At 37.8% G+C, this 23,356-nt stretch overlaps 1 protein-coding gene across 4 annotated transcripts in view; it reads right to left on the bottom strand.

The window, feature by feature from the left end:
- The window catches only part of LOC105495877 (gamma-aminobutyric acid type A receptor subunit alpha3), a 284,992-nt gene that overhangs the window by 173,037 nt on the left and 88,599 nt on the right, over positions 1-23,356 (bottom strand). For 3 of the 4 annotated variants that reach the window (XM_011765764.2, XM_011765765.3, XM_011765766.2), the window contains exon 2: positions 18,581-18,746. The exons of the other annotated variant lie outside the window; for it this stretch is intronic. In XM_011765764.2, coding sequence (XP_011764066.1) covers positions 18,581-18,720 — 140 coding nt within the window. In that variant the 5' untranslated portion in view covers positions 18,721-18,746. The remainder of the gene's footprint in view (positions 1-18,580; positions 18,747-23,356) is intronic. 4 annotated transcript variants of the gene reach the window in all.

Genomic DNA, 23,356 nt, shown 5'->3' with positions numbered 1-23,356 from the left:
ACCATCTAGAGAATCCTCAATGAAGTTATTAAACTAATGCTGTCACTGCCAGCATCCTTCATTGAGGATCCTGGTGTGTTTACGTTAAGGGAAAGCAGGAGAGGCACAAATGTGGAGTTGCTGACACAGTTCATACAACATCCCAAAGCGGAAAGAGATTTACTTCATTAAAAGGATGGCATTTTTCCTGTACCACATATCTCCTGGGAAAGAGCAGATTTTTTTAAATAATAAAAATTTGGAATTACTGAGCAGATTATGTCTCTGCATTGCTCACAAACCTTTTATAACTCTTCATAGCTAACCAAATAAAATTCCAACACCTAAGCCTGACACTCATGGCCTTCTGCAATCTGTTCCCAATATACTTTTACAGTTGCAAATTCTACTACTTCTCTTTCTGACCAGCAATCACAGGCAAATCAGATTACTCACCATTTACCAATATTCCTCATGTTTTCATTTTGCAAGTCCAGTCTTTCCTATAAGTGGAACTGTTCAATTAAAGATTCAGCACTAAGGAAGTCAGTTATATACTAGCGAGGAAATGAGAAACACCTAGAATTCAATAGCACACATTCTCTTTACAGAAGCCCCTTGAAGAACAACAAAAAGAGAAGAGCTAACCTGATTTTGGCTAGAATATGCCAAATCCATCTGAAAAAGACAGCTGTTCTTTTCTGAAATAGCTTCTATGGACTGGTAATAAAACTACAGAGGTACTGACTTCAGACACACCTACCCACTTGGGAAAATAAAGACCAAGTCCTTCATGCCATCTTAGTAACTGAAAGCCACTGTTTCACAAAAAAAAGAGAAATATTTAATTAGTGTATGTTGTGAATGATAAAATAAGCTAGTAGACCTTAAAGATATGATTCCATGTGACCATAAGCAGACATATCGCAACTTAAAATGTGTCATGAACCAAAGTTTGCAAAGAAGCAGGGGTACATTCTTCCTTTGAAACAATGCCATAAAGGGTAGCTAGTTTTCTAGACAAAAGTAAGCAGTACTGTTTCTCATAATTAATCTGAATGACTGTAACCATAGTGACAATGCATGGGCACTATTTCGGCAACATTTCTGGTTAAGCAGGTATTAATAGGCCAAGCTGAGAATGATTTATAACACTGTTTATGTGGAAAGAGATTTTTTGACACAAAAGAAGAGAAAACTAAACACTAGAAATATTCTCTCCCCTACTATTATTTGTTCTTTACCCCCATACCCACAGCCACGATCAAAGCAATGAGCTGGCCACCAGCTCAAAGACTTTGAATTAATCCTGATGGTTGATATCCTTACAATAGAAAGTCCTGACAGTCATCACCCTAAGCAAGTGATAAAATTCAGTATCAGCCATACTGAGACAACCTTGCCTCCTGACATAATGCAACAGGAAGCCACAGCATCACCTACAAAGTATCATTGATTGTAGCCTCACGTGTCCATCCCTGTTCTGTGTTACAAATTCTGCACTTCTACCTCAAAAGGGAAAATGGTAGGATAAAATTATATTTCTTATTTCTACAGGTCCTATAAGAAAAATGCACTTGCCCCATCTTAACATGGTCTACCCAGCTATGTGGCTGAGATATTAAGAATTCAGTGGTAGAGAGATTACTATATGTAAGTAAATGTTCGTGTATGTAAAATGCCAGGAAGAAACCGCATCAACTAACGAGCAAAATAACCAGTTAATATCATAATGACAGGATCAAGTTCACAAATAACAATATTAACCTTAAATGTAAATGGACTAAATGCTCCAATTAAAAGACACAGACTGGCAAACTGGATAAAGAGTCAAGACCCATCAGTTTGCTGTATTCAGGAGACCCATCTCACATGCAGAGACACACATAGGCTCAAAATAAAGGGATGGAAGAAGATCTACCAAGCAAATGGAAAACAAAAAAAAGCAGGGGTTGCAATCCTACTCTCTGATAAAACAGACTTTAAACCATCAAAGATCAAAAGAGACAAAGAAGGCCATTGCATAATGGTAAAGGGATCAATTCATCAAGAAGAGCTAACCATCCTAAATATACATACACCCAATACAGGAGCACTGAGATTCATAAAGCAAGTCCTTAGAGACTTACAAGGAACCCTAGAGGCCCATACAATAAGAATGGGAGACTTTAACACCCCACTGTCAACATTAGACAGATGAACGAGACAGAAAATTAACAAGGATATCCAGGAATTGAACTCAACTCTGCACCAAGCGGACCTAATAGACATCTAGAGAATTCTCCACGCCACATCAACAGAATATACATTCTTCTCAGCACCACATTGCACTTATTCCAAAATTGACCACATAGTTGGAAGTAAAGCACTCCTCAGAAAATGTAAAAGAACAGATTATAACAAACTGTCTCTCAGACCACAGTGCAATCAAACTAGAACTCAGGACTAAGAAACTCAATCAAAACCGCTCAAACACATGGAAACTGAACAACCTGCTCCTGAATGACTACTGGGTACATAACAAAATTAAGGCAGAAATAAAGATGTTCTTTGAAACCAATGAGAACAAAGATACAACATACCAGAATCTCTGGGACACATTTAAAGCAGTGTGTACAGGGAAATTTATGGCACTAAATGCCTACAAGAGAAAGCAGGAAAGATCTAAAATTGACACATTAACATCACGATTAAAAGAACTAGAGAAGCAAGAGCAAACATATTCAATAGCTAGCCAAAGGCGATAAATAACTAAGATCAGAGCAGAACTGAAGGAGATAGAGACACAAAAAAACCCTCCAAAAAATCAATGAATCCAGGAGACGGTTTTTTGAAAAGATCAACAAAATTGATAGACCGCTAGCAAGACTAATAAAGAAGAAAAGAGAGAAGAATCAAATAGATGCAATAAAAAATGATAAAGGGGATATCACCACCGACCCCACAGAAATACAAACTACCATCAGAGAATACTATAAACACTTCTATGCAAATAAACTAGAAAACCTAGAAGAAATGGATAATTTCGTGGACACTTACACTCTCTGAAGACTAAACCAGGAAGAAGTTGAATCCCTGAATAGACCAATAGCAGGCTCTGAAATTGAGGCAATAATTAATAGCCTGCCAACCAAAAAAAGTCCAGGACCAGAGGGATTCACAGCCGAATTCTACCAGAGGTAAAAGGAGGAGATGGTACCATACCTTCTGAAACTATTCCAATCAATAGAAAAAGAGGGAATCCTCCCTAACTCATTTAATGAGGCCAACATCATCCTGATACCAAAGACTGGCAGAGATACAACAAAAAAAGAGAATTTTAGACCAATACCCCTGATGAACATCAGTGCAAAAATCCTCAATAAAATACTAACAAACCGAATCCAGCAGCACATCAAAAAGCTTATCCACCATGATCAAATGGGCTTCATCCCTGGGACGCAAGGCTGGTTCAACATATGCAAATCAATAAACGTAATCCACCATATAAACAGAACCAAAGACAAAAACCACATGATTATCTCAATAGATGCAGAAAAGGCCTTTGACAAAATTCAACAGCCCTTCATGCTAAAATCTCTCAATAAATTCGGTATTGATGGAACGTATCTCAAAATCTTAACAGCTATTTATGACAAGCCCACATCCAATATCATACTGAATGGGCAAAAACTGGAAGCATTCCCTTTGAAAACTGGCACAAGACAGGGATGCCCTCTCTCACTACTCCTATTCAACATAGTGTTGGAAGTTCTGGCTAGGGCAATCAGGCAAGAGAAAGAAATAAAGGGTATACAGTTAGGAAAAGAAGAAGTCAAATTGTCCCTGTGTGCAAATGACATGATTGTATATTTAGAAAACCCCATCGTCTCAGCCCAAAATCTCCTTAAGCTGATAAGCAACTTCAGCAAAGTCTCAGGATACAAAATCAATGTGCAAAAATCACAAGCATTCTTATACACCAGTAAGACACAAACAGAGAGCCAAATCATGAATGAACTCCCATTCACAGTTGCTTCAAAGATAATAAAATTTCTAGGAATCCAACTTACAAGGAATGTAAAGGACCTCTTCAAGGAGAACTACAAACCACTGCTCAATGAAATAAAAGAGGACACAAACAAATGGAAGAACATTCCACACTCATGGATAGGAAGAATCAATATTGTGAAAATGGCCATACCACCCAAGGTAATTTATAGATTCAATGCCATCCCCATTAAGCTACCAATGACTTTCTTCACAGAATTGGAAAAAAACTGCTTTAAAGTTCATATGGAACCAAAAAAGACACACATTGCCAAGACAATCCTAAGCCAAAAGAACAAAGCTGGAGGCATCATGCTACCTGACTTCAAACTATACTACAAGGCTACAGTAACCAAAACAGCATGGTACTGGTACCAAAACAGAGATAGAGACCAATGGAACAGAACAGAGCCCTCAGAAATAATACCACACATCTACAGCCATCTGATCTTTGACAAACCTGACAAAAACAAGAAATGGGGAAAGGATTCCCTATTTAATAAATGGTGCTGGGAAAATTGGCTAGCCATAAGTAGAAAGCTGAAACTGGATCCTTTCCTTACTCCTTACACGAAAATTAATTCAAGATGGATTAAAGACTTCAATGTTAGACCTAAAACCATAAAAACCCTAGAAGAAAACCTAGACAATACCACTCAGGACATAGGCATGGGTAAGGACTTCATGTCTAAAACACCAAAAGCAGTGGCAACAAAAGCCAAAATTGACAAATGGGATCTCATTAAACTAAAGAGCTTCTGCACAGCAAAAGAAACTACCATCAGAGTGAACAGGCAACCTATACAATGGGAGAAAATTTTTGCAATCTACTCATCTGACAAAGGGCTAATATCCAGAACCTACAAAGAACTCAAACAAATTTACAAGAAAAAAGCAAAGAACCCCATCAAAAAGTTGGCCAAGGATATGAACAGACACTTCTCAAAAGAAGACATTCATACAGCCAACAGACACATGAAAAAATGCTCACCATCACTCACCATCAGAGAAATGCAAATCAAAACCACAATGAGATACCATCTCGCACCAGTTAGAATGGCAATCATTAAAATTCAGGAAACAACAGGTGCTGGAGAGGATGTGGAGAAATAGAAACACTTTTACACTGTTGGTGGGACTGTAAACTAGTTCAATCATTGTGGAAAACAGTGTGACGATTCCTCAAGGATCTAGAATTAGAAATACCATTTGACCCAGCCATCCCATTACTGGGGATACACCCAAAAGATTATAAATCATGCTGCTATAAAGACACATGCACACATATGTTTATTGCAGCATTATTCACAATAGCAAAGACTTGGAATCAACCCAAATGTCCATCAGTGACAGACTGGATTAAGAAAATGTGGCACATATACACCATGGAATACTATGCAGCCATAAAAATGGATGAGTCTGTGTCCTTTTAGGGACATGGATGCAGCTGGAAACCATCATTCTCAGCAAACTATCGCAAGAACAGAAAACCAAATACCACATGTTCTCACTCATAGGTGGGAATTGAACAATGAGATCACTTGGACACAGGAAGGGGAACATCACACACTGGGGCCTATTGTGGGGAGGGGACGGGGGGAGGGATAGCATTAGGAGATATACCTAATGTAAATGATGAGTTAATGAGTGCAGCACACCAACATGGCACATGTATACATATGTAAGAAACCTGCACATTGTGCACATGTACCTTAGAACTTAAAGTATAATAATAAAAAAAATTAAAAAAAAAAAAAAAGAAATTGACATGTGCCTCATTCTTACTTAAAAGTATCAAAACTCAGGAAAAGCAATACATCATAATGATTAATAGCATGGACTCTGGAGCCAAACTTTCTGGGTTTCAATCCTAACTCTTCTATTTTTTTTTTTTTAATTATTACACTTTATGTTCTAGGGTACATGTGCACAACGTGCAGGTTTGTTACATATGTATACGTGGGTCATGTTGCTGTGCTGCACCCATTAGCTTGTCATTTATGTTAGGTATATCTCCTAACGCTATCCCTCGCCCCTCCCCCCACCCCACAACAGGCCCCAGTGTGTGATGTTCCCCTTCCCGTGTCCAAGTGTTCTCATTGTTCAATTCCCACCTATGAGTGAGAACATGTGGTGTTTGGTTTTCTGTTCTTGCGAGAGTTTGCTGACAATGATGGTTTCCAGCTGCATTCATGTCCCTACAAAGGACATGAATTCATCCTTTTTCATGGCTGCATACTATTCCATGGTGTATATGTGCCACATTTTCTAAATCCAGTCTGTCGTTGATGGACATTTGGGTTGGTTCCAAGTCTTTGCTATTGCGAACAGTGCTGCAAAAAACATACATGCTCATGTGTCTTTATAGCAGCATGATTTATAATCCTTTGGGTATATCCCCAGCAATGGGATGGCTGGGTCTAATGGTATTTCTAGTTCTAGATCCTTGAGGAATCGCCACACTGACTTCCACAATGGTTGAACTAGTTTGCAGTCCCACCAACAGTGTAAAAGTGTTCTTATTTCTCCACATCCTCTGCAGCACCTGTTTTTTTCCTGACTTTTTAATGATCGCCATTCTAACTGGTGTGAGATGGTATCTCATTGTGGTTTTGATTTGCATTTCTCTGATGGCTAGTTACGATGAGCATTTTTTCATGTGTCTGTTGGCTGCATAAATGTCTTCTTTTGAGAAGTGTCTGTTCATATCCTTGGCCCACTTTTTGATGGGGTTGTTTGTTTGTTTTTCTTGTAAATTTGTTTGAGTTCTTTGTAGGTTCTGGATATTAGCCCTTTGTCAGATGAGTCGACTGCAAAAATTTTCTCCCATTCTGTAGGTTGCCTGTTCACCCTGATGGTAGTTTCTTTTGCTGTGCAGAAGCTCTTTAGTTTAATTAGATCCCATTTGTCAATTTTGGCTTTTGTTGCCACTGCTTTTGGTGTTTTAGACATGAAGTCCTTACCCATGCCTATGTCCTGAATGGTATTGCCTAAGTTTTCCTCTAGGGTTTTTATGGTTTTAGGTCTAACATTGAAGTCTTTAATCCATCTTGAATTAATTTTTGTATATGGTGTAAGGAAGGGATCCAGTTTCAGTTTTCTACTTATGGCTAGCCAATTTTCCCAGCACCATTTATTAAATAGGGAATCCTTTCCCCATTTCTTGTTTTTTTCAAGTTTGTCAAAGCTCAGATAGTTTTAGATGTGTGGTATTATTTCTGAGGGCTCTGTTCTGTTCCATTGGTCTCTATCTCTGTTTTGGTACCAGTACCATGCTGTTTTGGTTACTGTAGCCTTGTAGTATAGTTTGAAGTCAGGTAGCGTGATGCCTCCTGCTTTGTTCTTTTGGCTTAGGACTGTCTTGGCAATATGGGGTCTTTTTTGGTTCCATATGAACTTTAAAGTAGTTTTTTCCAATTCTGTGAAGAAAGTCATTGGTAGCTTAATGGGGATGGCATTGAATCTATAAATTACCTTGGGCAGTATGGCCATTTTCACAATATTGATTCTTCCTATCCATGAGTGTGGAATGTTCTTCCATTTGTTTGTGTCCTCTTTTATTTCATTGAGCAGTGGTTTGTAGTTCTCCTTGAAGAGGTCCTTCACAGCCCTTGTAAGTTGAATTCCTATGTATTTTATTCTCTTTGAAGCAATTGTGAATGGGGGTTCACTCATGATTTGGCTCTCTTTGTCTGTTATTGGTGTATAAAAATACTAATGATTTTTGCACATTGATTTTGTATCCTGAGACTTTGCTGAAGTTGCTTATCAGCTTAAGGAGATTTTGGGCTGAGACAATGGGGTTTTCTAAATATACAATCCTAACTCTTCTATTTTCTAGCTGTGTGAGCTTTGCAAGTTACCTGACCTCTCTCTGTCTCCACATTTTATCTGCAAATGAATAAAAACATAACTTAGCTCTCATGTCTGTTGTAAGGATTATATGAATCAACATATATTAATAGCTTAGAATAGAGCTTGGTACATAGAACTCTATGCATGTAAAGTTTAAATGAACATAATGGAATAAGTAAGGTTAAGGAATCGAATTTCAAAAAAATAGCTAAATTAGATAACTAGGGAAAGTGTCCAGTTTGAAGCAATGTCTGGAAAACCACATTATGCCAAGAGAATAGTTGAAAGGAATGAGAGTGAGCCTGCAGAGAAGAAAGCATGGAGTATATCTGAAAGCTGCTATGTGGAAAAAGAAGCAAATGTTGCAAATGTTACAGGGCCCTATAACTAGAAGGTGTTTGAAGAAGGTGGACTTCAGCTCAATATGGGAAGCACTTTCTAACCCCTGGAGCTATGCCCTGTGGTAATAATGCAGCTTATCACTGCAGAGATTCATACTGGTAGGTGAATCATCAACCATAAAGCAGGAGAGATTCTTTCCCAGGATAGGAGCCGAGGAACTGACAGCCTCTCAGGTCCCAAGTCTGGTTCTGAAATTTTAAGATTTAATGATCAAATGCTAAGAGTATTGATGCATTGATTCTTTAATAGAAATTACATGTAAATGGAAGGGTTTGGACTTTTCACACTAAAATTCCAAGTAAAAGTAAGTACATGTGTTGCCACAGATGACAGTTTATTCTGAGATTAAGAGAACTGAGAAAATCATTTTCAAGATGAATACTGATGCTAACAAGCACTGATACCTTTAGATAGTAGAACCAAGTCAGGCTGTAGATATGACAAAGAGACAAGCAACTCCCCAGTCATCTCCTCTTCAGTTCACTGCATCAGCTGTCACCATGGCCCACCACCATATAATGTTGATGCAGAAAACGTGTTAATATAGTGTCATATTCCTCCCAAATCATGGTCCCTACTCTATTAGTAGTGTGGAAATACGCGGCCTTGTGTGCAGCATATTTCGTTTGCCTTTTCACTATTCTCCACTCTGTTCTCCTTTCTAGAAGGCTAATTTTTATGCCCTACATTAGAGGTGCCATCAGCCTCTTGCTTCAACTGGAGTTTGGCCACCTTGGCTGAAGATCAGAGGAAGACGAAAAGACTGGGCATGCAATTCCCTGGCTATCTCCCTGTGAAATCTTCTCAGGCTGGCTGTTTCCTCCACCAAAAATCTATGCACCTCTTAAGAAAGCTTGATTTACATGATATGTGTGCTGTTCACCTTAGGTTCTCACTCTATTCCTTGTGGTTTTCCTCCACTTAGATCATAACTTCATGATTAGTCTCTGCAAATATATCCTCCTAAAATAATTGAAATGTCCCATCTGTATTCTCTGGGATCCTGACAAATTCAACAAATTGCAGTCAGACCTGGCATTTGCTGCTTAGGCACTTACTTGTTGACCCATTATGAAAATTGCTGATATTAGATCATTCTGACCTAGAAAAATGTCAGTTTCAAAATGGTTCAACTTGACATTGTTCACATACATAATTCCATTTGCTAACGGTCAAAATACTTGACTAGGAACCAGGAGTATAGGAAATTCATTTATTATATGAAGTTGAAATTACTCTCTGTAGCTTTTTATCAAAAATGCAGGACTGGGAATCAGAAACTGGTGTTCTAGACCTGGGTATATTATTAACTCATTGTAAGAAAGTCAATTTTCCTTTCTGAGCCTCAGTTTCTTCATGTACAAATTTAAAAAATCAGATTATATGCTCTCTACAGGTTTTTTCATAGGTGCTATTCTAAAGTTCCAGAATCCCATATCCCAAACTATACTGTTAGTTTCTTAAAAACAGGAACTGTGTCCCCACAGATTCCTTACACCAGAATCATCTGGGGCATTTTAGGCACTATTCCCAGAGCTACCAAATCATAATCTTCAAATGTGGAGCCTGCTTTCTTGCTTACAAATACTGAATGTTGAGAACTATTATATCTAGCACATAAGGTATACAAAGTAGTGGTCGATAAACCACTGTTGATTGTTAAAATGGCTGTGGCAGCCAATGTAGGTGGTTTAATTGAATAAATTACTCAGGTTGGATAAAATAATGCAGTAATGGATTTTTTTCAATACACAAAAACATAATTAAGAAAGTATGGAAACAAACAATCAAAAAGAAGCAGCAGCTCTTAAGTATCACAACTGTCAGCACAAAGTCTATATTTTAAAATTATATTGGATCCTTTATTTATGGCAAATACAAACAGATTGACAACCCTAATATTTGTGTTTTTTATGATTAGCCAAGTCTAATTTTGTGATAATTTTTTTCTTTTCAGCTTTATTTTAGCTTCGGGAGTACATGTGCAGGTTTGTTATGTAGGTAAATTGTATGTCATGAGGGTTTGGTGTACAGATATTTCGTCACCCAGGTAATAAGCATAGTACCCAACAGGTAATTTTCTTATACTCACCCTCCTTCCACACTCTACCCTCAAGTAGGCCCTGGTGTTTATTGTTCCCTTCTTTATGTCCATGTATACTCAATGTTCAGCTCCCACTTATAAGTGAGAACACATAGTATTTAGTTTATTGTTCCTGTGTTAGTTTGCTCAGGATAATAGCCTCCAGCTGCATCCATGTTGCTGCAAATGACATGATCTCATTCTTTTTTTATGACTGTGTAGTATTCTATGGTGTATGTGTACCACATTTCTTTTATCTAATACACTTTATTGAGCATTTAGATTGGTTCCATGTCTTTGCTATTATGAAGAGTGCTGCAATGAACATATGCATTCATGTGTCTTTATGATAGAATGGGTTATATTCCTTTGGATATATATCCAATAATGGGATTCCTGGGTCAAATAGTAATTCCATTTTAAATTCTTTGAGAAATCACCAAACTGCTTTCCACAATGGCTGAACTGATTTACATTCCCACCAGCAGTGTATGAGATAGTTGTAGGTGTGCAGCATTATTTCTGAGCTCTCTCTTCTGTTCTCTGCAACCTCACCAGCAGCTGTTATAATTTGACTTTTTAAAAACAGCCATTCAGATTGATATGAGATGGTATCTCATTGTGGTTTTGATTTGCATTTCTCTAATGATCAGTGATGTTCAGCATTTTTTTGTATGCTTGTTTGCCGCAAAAAAATGTCTTCTTTTGAGGAGTGTCTGTTCATGTCTGTTGCCTATTTTTTAATTGGGTTGTTCTTTGCTTGTGAATTTGTTTAAGTTCCTTATAGATGCTGGATATTAGACCTTTGTTGGATGCATACCTTAACAAATATTTTCTTCCATTCTGTAGATTGTCTATCTACTCCCTTGATAGTTTCTTTTGCTGTGCAGAAGTTCTTTCATTTTATTAGGTTCCATTTGTCAATTTTTGGGTTTCCTGAGATTGCTTTTCATGTCTTCATCATGAAATTTTTGCCAGGTCCTATGTCTAGAATGATATTTTCTAGATTGTCTTCCAGGGTTTTTGTAGTTTTAGGTTTGACATGTAAGTCTTTAATCCACCTTCCCAGCACCATTTATTGAATAGGGATTTCTTTCCCCATTGCTTGCTTTTGTCAACGTTGTGAAAGATCAGATGTTTGTAGGTCTGTCGCATTATTTCTGGGCTCTCTATTCTGTTCCCTTGGTCTATGTGTCTATTTTTGTACCAGTACCATGCTGTTTTGTTTACTGTCGCCCCATAGTATAGTTTGAAGTCAGGTAGTGTGATGTCTCTAGCTTTGTTCTTTTTGCTTAGGATTACCTTGGCTATTTGGGCTCTTTTGGGGTTCCATATACATTTTAAAATAGTTTTTTTCTAGTTCTATAAAGAATGCCATTGGTAGTTTGATAGGAATAGCATTGAATCTATAAATTGCTTTTGGAAGTATGGCCATTTTAACAATATTGATTATTCCTATCCATGCTCATGGAATTTTTTTCATTTGTTTATGTCATCTCTGATTTCTTTGAGCAGTGTGTTGTAATGCTTATTGTAGAGCTCTTTCACCACCCTGGTTACCTGTATTCACAGGTATTTTATTCTTTTATGGCTATCATGAATGGGATTGTGTTTTTGATTTGGCTCTCAGCTTGGATGTTGTTGGTGTATGATGCTACTGATTTTTGTACATTAATTTTGCATCCTGAAACTTTGCCGAAGTTTTAAAATCAGATCAAGGAGCTTTTAGGCAGAGACTTTTCTGGGTATATAATCATATTGTCTGCAAACAGAGATAGTTAGACTCCCTATCTTTTAATTGGTATGCCTTTTATATCTTTCTCTTGCCTGATTGCTCTGGCTAGGACTTCAGTACCATGTTGAATAGGAGTAGTGAGAGAGGGCATCCATGTCTTGTTCTGCCTTTCAAGAGGAATGCTTCCAGCTTTTGCCCATTCAGTATGCTGTTGGCTGTGGGTTTTTTCATAGATGTCCTTATTATTTTGAAGTATGTTCCTTCAATGCCTGGTTTGGGTGGTGGTTTATACCTGTAGTCCTTTGTTTTAATGAAATAATGTTGATTTTTATCAAAAGCCTTTTATGCATCTACTGAGATAATTATGTGTGTTTTTGTTTTTAGTTCTACTTACGTGGTGAATCACATTTATTGATTTGCATATGTTGAACGAACCTTGCATCCCAGGCATAAAGTCTACTTGATCATGGTGGATTCAATTTTTGGTATGCTACTGGATTTGGTTTGCTACATTTTATTGAGGATTTTTGCATCTATGTTCCTCAAGGATATTAGCCAAAAGTTTTCTTTTTTGTTGTGTCTCTACCAGGTTTTGGTGTCAGGATGATGCTGGTCTCATAGAATGAGTTAAGGAGGAGTTCTTCCTCCTCAATTATTTGGAATAGTTGCAGTAGGAATGGTACCAGTTCTTCTTTATACATCTGGTAGAATTTGTGAATTCATTTGTTCCTAGACTTTTTCTGATTGGTATGCTTTTTGTTACTGATTCAATTTTGGAACTTGTTATTGGTCTGTTCAGGGATTCAATTTCTTCCTGGTTCAGTCTTAGGAAGTTGCATGTTTCCAGGAATTTATCCATTTCTTCTAGGTTTTCTAGTTTGTGCACATAGAGATGTTCATAGTAGTCTCTGAGGGTTTTCTGTATTTCTCTGGGGTCAGTAGTAACATCCTCTTTGTTATTTCTGATTGTGTTTATTTGGATCTTTTCTTTTTCTCTTTATTAGAATAACTAGTGGTCTATCCATCTTATTCGTTCTTTCAAAGAACACACCCCTGGACTTAATCTTTTGTATGTTTTTGTGCATCTCAATTTCCTTCAGTTCAGCTCTGATTTTTGTTATTTCTTGTCTTTTGCTAGCTTTGGGGTTGGTTTCCTCTTGGTTCTCCAGTTCCTCTAGGTGTGACATTAGGTTGTTAATTTGAGATCTGTGTAACTTTTTGACTTGGGCATTTAGTGCTATAAACTTCCCTCTTAGCACTCTTTAGCCATGTCCCGGAGATTCTGGTATTTGTATCTTTGTTCTCATTACTTTCAAGAAATTTCTTTATTTCTACCTTAATTTCATTATTTACTCAAAAGACATTCGGGAGAAAACAACCCTAATATTTGAGCCATGATTTTAGCAGTCTCGTGCCTCAAAAGTATTAATTGCACTGGGCTTGGAGGAAAGTAAAGAAAAAAAGTGTTTCTAATTCAAGAAACAGAGATCAGGTGTGGTGGCCCACACCTGTAATACCAATACCTTGGGAGGACAATGTGGGAAGATCTTTTGAGGTCAGGAGTTTGAGATCAGCCTGGGCAAGACAGTGAGACCCTATCTCTACAAAATAATGTTAAAAATTAGCCGTGTGTGGTGGCTTATACCTGTAGTCCCAGCTACTCAGGAGGCCCAGGCAGGAGGATTATGTGATCATGTGAGCCCAGGAGTTTGAAAGTTTGAAGTTACAATGAGCTATGATCATATCACTGCATTCCAGCCTGGGTAGCAGAGTAAGACCCTGAGAAAGAAACAAAGAAAGAAAAGAAAGAAAGAAAGAAAGAGAGAGAGAGAGAGAGAGAGAGAGAGAGAGAGAAGGAAGGAAGGAAGGAAGGAAGGAAGGAAGGAAGGAAGGAAGGAAGGAAGGAAGGAAGGAAGGAAGGAAGGAAGGAAAGAAAGAGAGAGAGAGAGAGAGAGAGAGAGAGAGAGAAAGAAAGAAAGAAAGAAAGAAAGAAAGAAAGAAAGAAAGAAAGAAAGAAAGAAAGAAAGAAAGAAAGAAAACATGCAATGATTGTATTGCCTCTTTATTAAAATCAAGCACTTCACTCTGCTTTTTCAGGTAGGATTTCTTGGCCTCGTCCTTGACATAATTACTGAAAACCTAGGCTATCTGGTTTTCTAAGCAACAACAGGATGCCAACAAACCATTGTAAACAGGAGACGGGACGTAAGAACTAACACTGGCCAGGCGCAGTGGCTCACACCTGTAATCCCAGGACTTTGGAAGGCCGAGGTGGGCAGATCACAAGGTCAGGAGTTCGAGATCAGACTGACCAACATGGTGAAACCTCATCTCTACTAAAAATATAAATATCAGCCGGGCGTGGTGGCACATGCCTGTAATCCCAGCTGCTTGCACTCAGGACGCAGAAGTTGCAGTGAGCCGAGATCATGCCATTGCACTCCAGCCTGGGTAACAGAGTGAGACTCCATCTCCAAAAAAAAAGAAAGAATAAAAGATTCAAATGAATATAATGAACATGTGCTTGAGAGTTTTTTGTTTGTTTCTGTTTGTTTGTTTTAGAGATAAAGTCTCACTGTGTGGCCATGGCTGGCCTTGAACTCCTGGGCTCAAGAGATCCTTCTGTATCAGCCGCCCAAGTAGCTGTGACTATAGGCATGTGCCATGGCATGCAACCATGAATTTTCTTTATGATGACCAAAAGTCACAAAGAAATGGGACTATTCTGTTTAAAAAATCCTTGTTTAGGATTATAAGAAAATATGCAATATATTTTTAGAACACTGTATTATCAGAGTTAAAATGTAAAAGGCTTTAACACTTGAAGTGGTAAGGTTCATTTATTTAGAAACTTCATCTTATTTAGAATCTGTCATGTCCCAGTGAAGTGAAATACATGAGGAGTTAACAAAACAGAACTGGTTTTATTTTCCATTTTGGAAGAAAGAACAAAAAGAGTCTTATATACCAAGATTCTAAGGACATACAAGCCCAGTTCTGCAGCCTCAGCCACAGAGATTACTGTAAAAATGCTGATATAAGATGAAAAGACTCAGAGTACATTAAGATAATCAACCCTGCAAAAATAATTAGGAATACTTCCTACTTCAAGATGCATGCTTCCAAGAATATAGGACAATAGCCAAATGTAAAATCAAAAAGAAAAAAGTCACTACCAAGGAATAAAATACCTTGTGTAATATTGAAATATTGCAGGACTAAGAAGTCATTTCTAGTAATGATATTCCTTGGATGAGAAGGGATTTTAAAGTCTAAAAGGAGTTCAACATTGCTGAATAACAGAGTTTGGTGGCAGAAAGACTAAGAAATAAGGCTAGCAAGGTGGGCAGAAGCTGGGTCCTAATGGGTTTTATAAAATCATGTTAAGGAGTTTGTACCTTATTATAGGGACAACAGAAAACCATGAAAGGGCTCTAAATAGGGTAGGTATGGCCAAACATGCATTATAGGAAAAAATAGTTACAGGGTGGAGGTTAGTTTGGATGGAAACAAGATTTTAGGAAGTAAGACAAGGTTCGTGCAGTGGTCCAAGTGGGAGACAACATCAGACTAAACTAGGGTGCTAGCCGAAAAGTTGGAAAAAAGTAGATGAATCCAAGAGATATGGGAGGTAGAAATGACAAATCTTGGTGATTGAGTTGATCTGGAGAGTAAAGGGTAGAAAACCGGCAAAAATGATTCCAAGTTTCTGGCTTGAACAACTGGGTACATAGTGGTACCACTGACTAAAACAGGAAAAAAAAATGGAAGAGGAATATTTTTGTCTGTTTGTTGTTTGTTTTGTTATGTTTGTTCTTTAGGGTGGGGGAGGGAGATGAAGATAATTAAATACAATGGGCATGCTTAGTTTAAGAAGTGTGTGGAATAGCCAAGTGGGCATGTTTAGTAGACAGTTGGATATAGAAGTCTGACATTCAAGAGAAGTCTGGAATGAAGATTGAGATGGGAGTCATTGGCATTTACATATATAAGGTAATTACATCATCGAAATGGATAAAATCACTCAGGGGATCTGTAGGATAAGAAGTGTGCCTAGAACAAAACAAGGAAAAACACAAACACCTGAGGGGTGAACAAAAGAAGACTAAAAAAGATCTTTATATCACAAAGGTCTTTGATGTTCCTGTGCAGTATTGTGGAAAATATTGCAGAAAGCATAGTCGTAAAAGTATAAAGAAAATCAGATGTAGTATTTACTATTGGTATAATACTATTCTCGGATCCCTTTTACTGGGCCAGTGAAATTATCCTGCAGCCACTTTGGAAAATTACTATCTGTGGAAGGGAGTCGCCTCACCTAAAATGTCTGGAAGACTATGCCTTTCTCCAGGGGATCCATAGGTAAAGACTAATTGAGGTGAGAGTACACAAGCCTGGGTCCCTTGCCTCAAGGTAGGACAAATATTTTAGTGCCATTTATGCCCCATTTCTCCTCATGAGGTCAAATTGAGGCTGCACCTTTGTTTCACTTCTTCTCTTTCCCTATCTTCCATCCCTTACTTCCTTACAGGTTTCTGTTGAAACTGACCTCTCAATAAATCATTTGCTCAAGAATCCTTGTTTCATACCCTGTTTCTAGAGAACCCAATCAAAATTCCAGAGAATTGTAGTGTCTCTGAAGCCAAAGAGAATTATTATTAAACTATATGTTTATATTTTATGCATGTTTCTATGTGTATTTTTATTTCACAATAAAATGAAGTTAAGGATGGAGAAGTCAACAATATTGGAACGTAAGAACAGACAAGTGTTCGTTTCAGCAACGGAACCAACATTGGCCATCTTGGCTGCAGAAGTTGCCTTAGAGTCATTGGGTTGGAAGCCAGATGGCAGCAAGTGAATGAATGTGTGAGAGGTAAATAGATGCAATGAAGGATACCACTCCTTCAAGAAATATGGCTATGAATGGGAGTAAATAATTAAGGCAGTATCTGGAGAAAAGATTTTTAAATTTAAGTTGAGTTATTCTTAAACATTATCATGTTTAAATGCTAATGAGCCACAGCCAATAAAAAGGAAAATGTTGAAGATCTAAGAGAGGAGAGATAAAATTGAGAGTAAAAGAACTATTTTTAAGATATTACAGAGGTGATTCAAGCCTGGGCCAGGGTATTGTCTAAGAAGAAAAAACTTTGTTTTTTCCTTGTAAATTTGTTTGAGTTCTTTGTAGGTTCTGGATATTAGCCCTTTGTCAGATGAGTAGATTGCAAAACTTTTCTCCCATTCTGTAGGTTGCCTGTTCACTCTGATGGTAGTTTCTTTTGCTGTGCAGAAGCTCTTTAGTTTAATGAGATCCCATTTGTCAATTTTGGCTTTTGTTGCCACTGCTTTTGGTGTTTTAGACATGAAGTCTTTGCCCATGCCTATGCCCTGAATGGTACTACCTAGGTTTTCCTCTAGGGTTTTAACCCCATCAAAAAGTGGGCAAAGGATATGAACAGACATTTCTCAAAAGAAGACATTCATACAGCCAATAGACACATGAAAAAATGCTCATCATCACTGGCCATCAGAGAAATGCAAATCAAAACCACAATGAGATACCATCTCACACCAGTTAGAATGGCGATCATTAAAAAGTCAGGAAACAACAGGTGCTGGAGAGGATGTGGAGAAATAGGAACACTTTTACACTGTTGGTGGGATTGTAAACTAGTTCAACCATTATGGAAAACAGTATGGCGATTCCTCAAGGATCTAGAACTAGATGTACCATGTGACCCAGCCATCCCATTACTGGGTATATACCCAAAGGATTATAAATCATGCTGCTATAAAGACACATGCACACGTATGTTTATTGTGGCACTATTCACAATAGCAAAGACTTGGAATCAACCCAAATGTCCATCAATGACAGATTGGATTAAGAAAATGTGGTACATATACACCATGGAATACTATGCAGCCATCAAAAAGGATGAGTTTGTGTTCTTTGTAGGGACATGGTGCAGCTGGAAACCATCATTCTCAGCAAACTATCACAAGAACAGAAAACCAAACACCGCATGTTCTCACTCATAGGTGGGAACTGAACAATGAGATCACTTGGACTCGGGAAGGGGAACATCACACACCGGGGCCTATCATGGGGAGGGGGGAGGGGGGAGGGATTGCATTGGGAGTTATACCTGATGTAAATGACGAGTTGATGGGTGCTGACGAGTTGATGGGTGCAGCACAGCAACATGGCACAAGTATACATATGTAACAAACCTGCACGTTATGCACATGTACCCTAGAACTTAAAGTATAATAATAATAATAAATAAATAAATTAAAAAAAGAAGAAAAAACTTTGAGATCTCTTTCTACTTTGAGAGTCTGAGCCTATGACCTTTTTTCTAAATATAATGTAATGTATAAGTATCAGAGACCAGAGTACTTGGGTTCAACCAGGGGAAAATCCAGAAGTTTTGGTCTGAGGCAAACATTTATCATTGTCTTCTTTCATCCTAAGAGTTAGGGGTTCTTACCCGCCAATGTCCTGCTTCACAAAGTCCCCAGGTTCTTGTCGTCTTGATTCCCCTTGACCAGTGGTTCCAGGGAGAATATTAATCAGGAAAAGAATCCCAAGGCTGGTCATGTAATAGTGACTCTTTTGTGTGATTATCATCTTCTTAGGCACAAACTTGGAGAGACCTGTGAGAGTCACAGTTTAGATAAGGGATAAGAGGTAGGGAGTAGAAAACAAAAGGCGAGAGGAGAAAGAGGTAAAAAAAGAGAGAAAGAGATGTTATTAAACTCCATTAGAGTCATTTAACTTCTCTAGTGTCTAGTTACTCAGTGCTTAATTCAATGGTCCCCTTTTCCCAGCTTGTCAATGCCACCAAAATCACTCCCAATATAACTTTCTGCTAAATATACCAGAGCCCATCCAAGAAAGGATGCATGGAGTAGTGCAAAGAGCCCTAAGTCAGTAATCAGAAGTCTGAGGTTACTGCAACATCTCTTTCCTTGGCTTCACCCCATGTGATCAGGTGAATCACAGAACTTCCCTCAGCTTGGGTTACCTCTTACAATCCAAGATCTTAAAAATATTCTCTCACGTCTTCATTTTATTTCCCTCCAATCCCCTGTTTGATCTTTAGTGTTACAAAGTCCTTTGCCGTGGTTAACTGTGTAATATTGTAGAGAATCCTAGTATCCTAGTATATTAAGACCTGGAGTCATTTATAGCATTTTTGGGATTGATTCCCATCTTCATAGAGTTAAACAATTTTCCAAAAGATTAAATGGCCCGAAGTGGATAGACTGTTTCCTCTAAATTAGGTTGAGAAAATACTGAATAATGAGACATCATGGCTCTTGAATAAATATGCAGTATTTCCCCATAAAGAGATATTTGAAAGCAAACTTGTTCCTTTCGATGGGGGCCACAACATAAAGAGAGATCCAAGCCTACTTCCTGACACTGAAATATCTAAGAGGTCAGCAAATTATACTGGTGATAGAATTAGTAATTTGGAATTCCCTATAAGGAAGGCTGTTTTATGAACTCTGGATCAGTGGAGATCTACCCAAGGCATGGGGTTAAGAAAGTAGCGAATAAAGTGATGGTTACTTGCTACCTCTAATTTGTGTGGCTTCTTTGAATATGAGATACTGAGAACTTGAAGGAGACCTAACTCTGACCCAACAACATACCCTTTTTCAGTCATATCAGTGGATTAATTTTCAGAGAAAATGGAGAGATATATAACTGGTTTTTTTTTTCAAGAAAGTTTATACAAGAGACCAATATGTAAAACAGATGCACATTAAGGAGCTATTCTGGTTGGTGAGAGATTAAGAACAAAAGTCCTTTTAAATTCATCCCACATGCCTCAAAAAAGCAGCCACTGGATCTATATTAAGCTGTTTTCATGAATCTGGTATAGGCATACGAAAAACTACAACAATGGAGAAGATAGACTTATGACATGATGAAGTGTCAACATTAGAGATAGAGATAATCATAGTATTAGATTGCACCATATGAAATTGCCAATATTTCAAAATTTTGGTTTTACCAAAGAAAGCAATTTCTTAGGTCAACCTAATATATGAGCTGTGACATCCATGGTTCATGAACAATAAAAGAGTTGATGGACATTTTATAGGAGTATACAGGAATGGTACTGTTCCAAAAACCATAGTATATGAGTAAGAAAAGATGGTGCATGATCAGACAACTCTGAGCACAAGTAACTTCCATGGTAAGGGCAGTAACCATGATATATGCTCAAACATCCACAGTGCTTTAGCAGACCTTAATGTATAATCATATGACAAGAATTAATGCTCAGATAATCATGATACATGAATTGACAACTACTCTACAGGAACAGAGACACTTGGGCTAGGATATGAAGTTCAAATTGTAGAAATAATCCATGGAACATAAGACATAGCCATGATGCATGCTTAGAAAACATGAGTCCATGAATAACAATCCTGGGTGTAGGAGAAGATGGCCATGCTGTGTAAACAAAGAGATCCACAGTGTGTGTTCAGCTATGCTATTCTACTATATCACTATGGGTTATGTTCAAATTATCATGGTGGGTAAGCAGCTAACTATCACACTAAGAATAGATGGCAATTAAATTCCCACGATTTGGAAAGAGAAAACTAAGATATATACTATGATACATAAAAAAGACAACAGCATTACATGAAATCATAACTAAATAACATGTCTGTGACAGTGAAACAAAGAGCCTTCAAAAATGATCACACATCCATGTAGCTGGAGGCAAATACAGTATATGCATAGACAAACATGATACATGTGAAGAAGCATTTGGTACATCAATTCTTAACCATGATAAATGCACACAGAATATATGTATCATAGAAACCATACTACAGGAATTTAGTGACATAGTTTAGGAGCAGACTACAGTGCTATGGAAGTAGACTACCATGGTGCAGGAACAGAAAAGGTCATGGTCCATGAGTAGGCCGACATGGTCAAAAAATTTCCACTGTAGCAGAAAGGTAAGATATAGTTGCAAGTGAACATAGTGAAGAATTGATATCCTTGGGGTAATGATGACAATAGTGAATAAATAGCTATTTGTAATGTACGAACACACAAATATAATGCACATATCCACGGTGAATAAAATGAAAATTACAGTGAAGGAACATCATACAAATATTCAGACAACCATGACATACGAGCAGAAAGTAAAACCTAATGCTGGTTTTAATCAAGAAGCCAGGCTATGTTGCAAAAGTAGACAACCATAGTGTATGCTTATATAAGTACAGCACATTAAAAAAAAAAAGTCCTGTGAGTTTACAGCCAACCATGGCACAAATGCAGATGCCTTTGGTAGGAGCAGATTGGCTGTAAAACAGGAGGAGACAACTCTTGTGCAAATTCAGATAATCATGGTGTTAGAGGAGATTATCCGTGATACATGAACACATAATCATGACACGTGCTCAGGCCATTATAACGTGTACTTGCATGGTTAAATTAGCAAATGATTACCGACAAATTCACCCTACTCAAGAGCTAAAGGAAGGTACAAGGAACAAACAAATAGATGAAAATATCATTTATAAGTTGATGACTTGCAAATTAATATCTTCATTCTAGATATTACCTCAAATCTATTTTTGTATCTAGATATGGGTTCCAGGAGATAACACATATCTTAAACTCATATTGTAACTCATAAGTAAAACTTAAACCCAGGTTAGGTTCAAGATATCTCTCACAAAGCTCTGTACCTAAATGTCTGAGAGGCATCTTAAACATAACATTTTCAAATCTGAAGTTCAGATATCGACCCCCACACACATATATAGACCTGGTCCTGTGCAGTATTTCCCATCTCAAGTAATAGTGACTCCGCATGTCCAATTGCTCTGATTGAAACTCTAATGTCATTCTTGACTCCTCTTTAATGTTCATACCACACATCTGATCTATTAACAAGTCTCATTGGCATTCCATTCAAAAGGAAATATATCCAAAATAAAGCCACTGATCATTACCTCTGTTGCTACCACTCTAGCTTGTCATCTCTTGTCAAGATCATTGTAAAAGCTTCTTAACTGGTTTTGCTGCCTCTGTCCTTGCTCCCCTAGAGTCTGTACCCTACACAGTGGGCAGAGGGAACTTTTAAAGTGTTTAAGGCAGATAATTTCTTCCCTCTGCTCAAAATCCTCCCATTTCTTCCCATTTCAAAAGCCTCACTCTCTTAGCATTTTTTGAGAATACATTATATTATTAACTCTAGTCACCATGCTGTACAAGAAATCTCTTGAACTTATTCCTCCTATATAACTGAAATTTTGTATCCTTGAGTCAACATCTACCCACACCAGCCCACGACTTCCAGCCCCTGGTAACAACCATTCTACTCTCTGTTTCTATGAAATCACTTTTTTAGATTACTCCACATATAAGTGGCATCATGAGGTATCTGTCTTTCTCTGTATGCCTTATTTCACTTAACATAATATACTCTAGGTTCATCCATGTTGTCACAAATGACAATATTTCACTCTTTTTGAAGGCTGAATAATACTCCATTGTGTATACATACCACATTTTCTTTATCCATTAATGCATTAACAGACATTTAGGTTGATTTCATATCTTGGTTATTGTGAATAATGCTGCATTAACATGGAAGTGCATATATCTCTTCAACATACTAATTTAATATCCTTTGGATATATAACCAGTAGTGAGATTGCTGAATCATATAACTCTATTTTTATTTATTTATTTTAAGACAGAGTCTCGCTCTGTCGCCCAGGCTGGAGTGCAGTGGTGTGATCTTGGCTCACTGCAAGCTCCACCTCCCGGGTTCACGCCATTCTCCTGCCTCAGCCTTCCAAGTAGCTGAGACTACAGGTGCCCGCCACCACGCCCAGCTAATTTTTTGAATTTTTAGTAGAGACGGGGTCTCACCATGTTAGCCAGGATGGTCTCGATCTCCTGACTTCATGATCTGCCCATCTTGACCTCCCAAAGTGCTGGGATTAACGGCATGAGCCACTGCACCTGGCCCTATTTTTAATTTTTTTTTTTGAGAGAACTCCATATTGTTTTCCATAATGGCTGTGCTAATTTGCATTCCCACCAACAGTGTGTGAAGGTCCCTTTTCTCCACATCCTCTCTAACATGATTGGTCTTTTTGATAATGCCCAATCTAACAGGTGTGAGGTGATTTACATTTCCTTTAAGATTAGTGATATTGAGAATTTTATCATATACCTATTGATCATTTGTATGTGTCACCAT

The sequence above is a fragment of the Macaca nemestrina genome, chromosome X (genome assembly GCF_043159975.1).
Source record: "Macaca nemestrina isolate mMacNem1 chromosome X, mMacNem.hap1, whole genome shotgun sequence".
NCBI classification, from domain to species: domain Eukaryota; kingdom Metazoa; phylum Chordata; class Mammalia; order Primates; family Cercopithecidae; genus Macaca; species Macaca nemestrina.
This window is presented reverse-complemented; position numbering and strand designations above follow the sequence as displayed.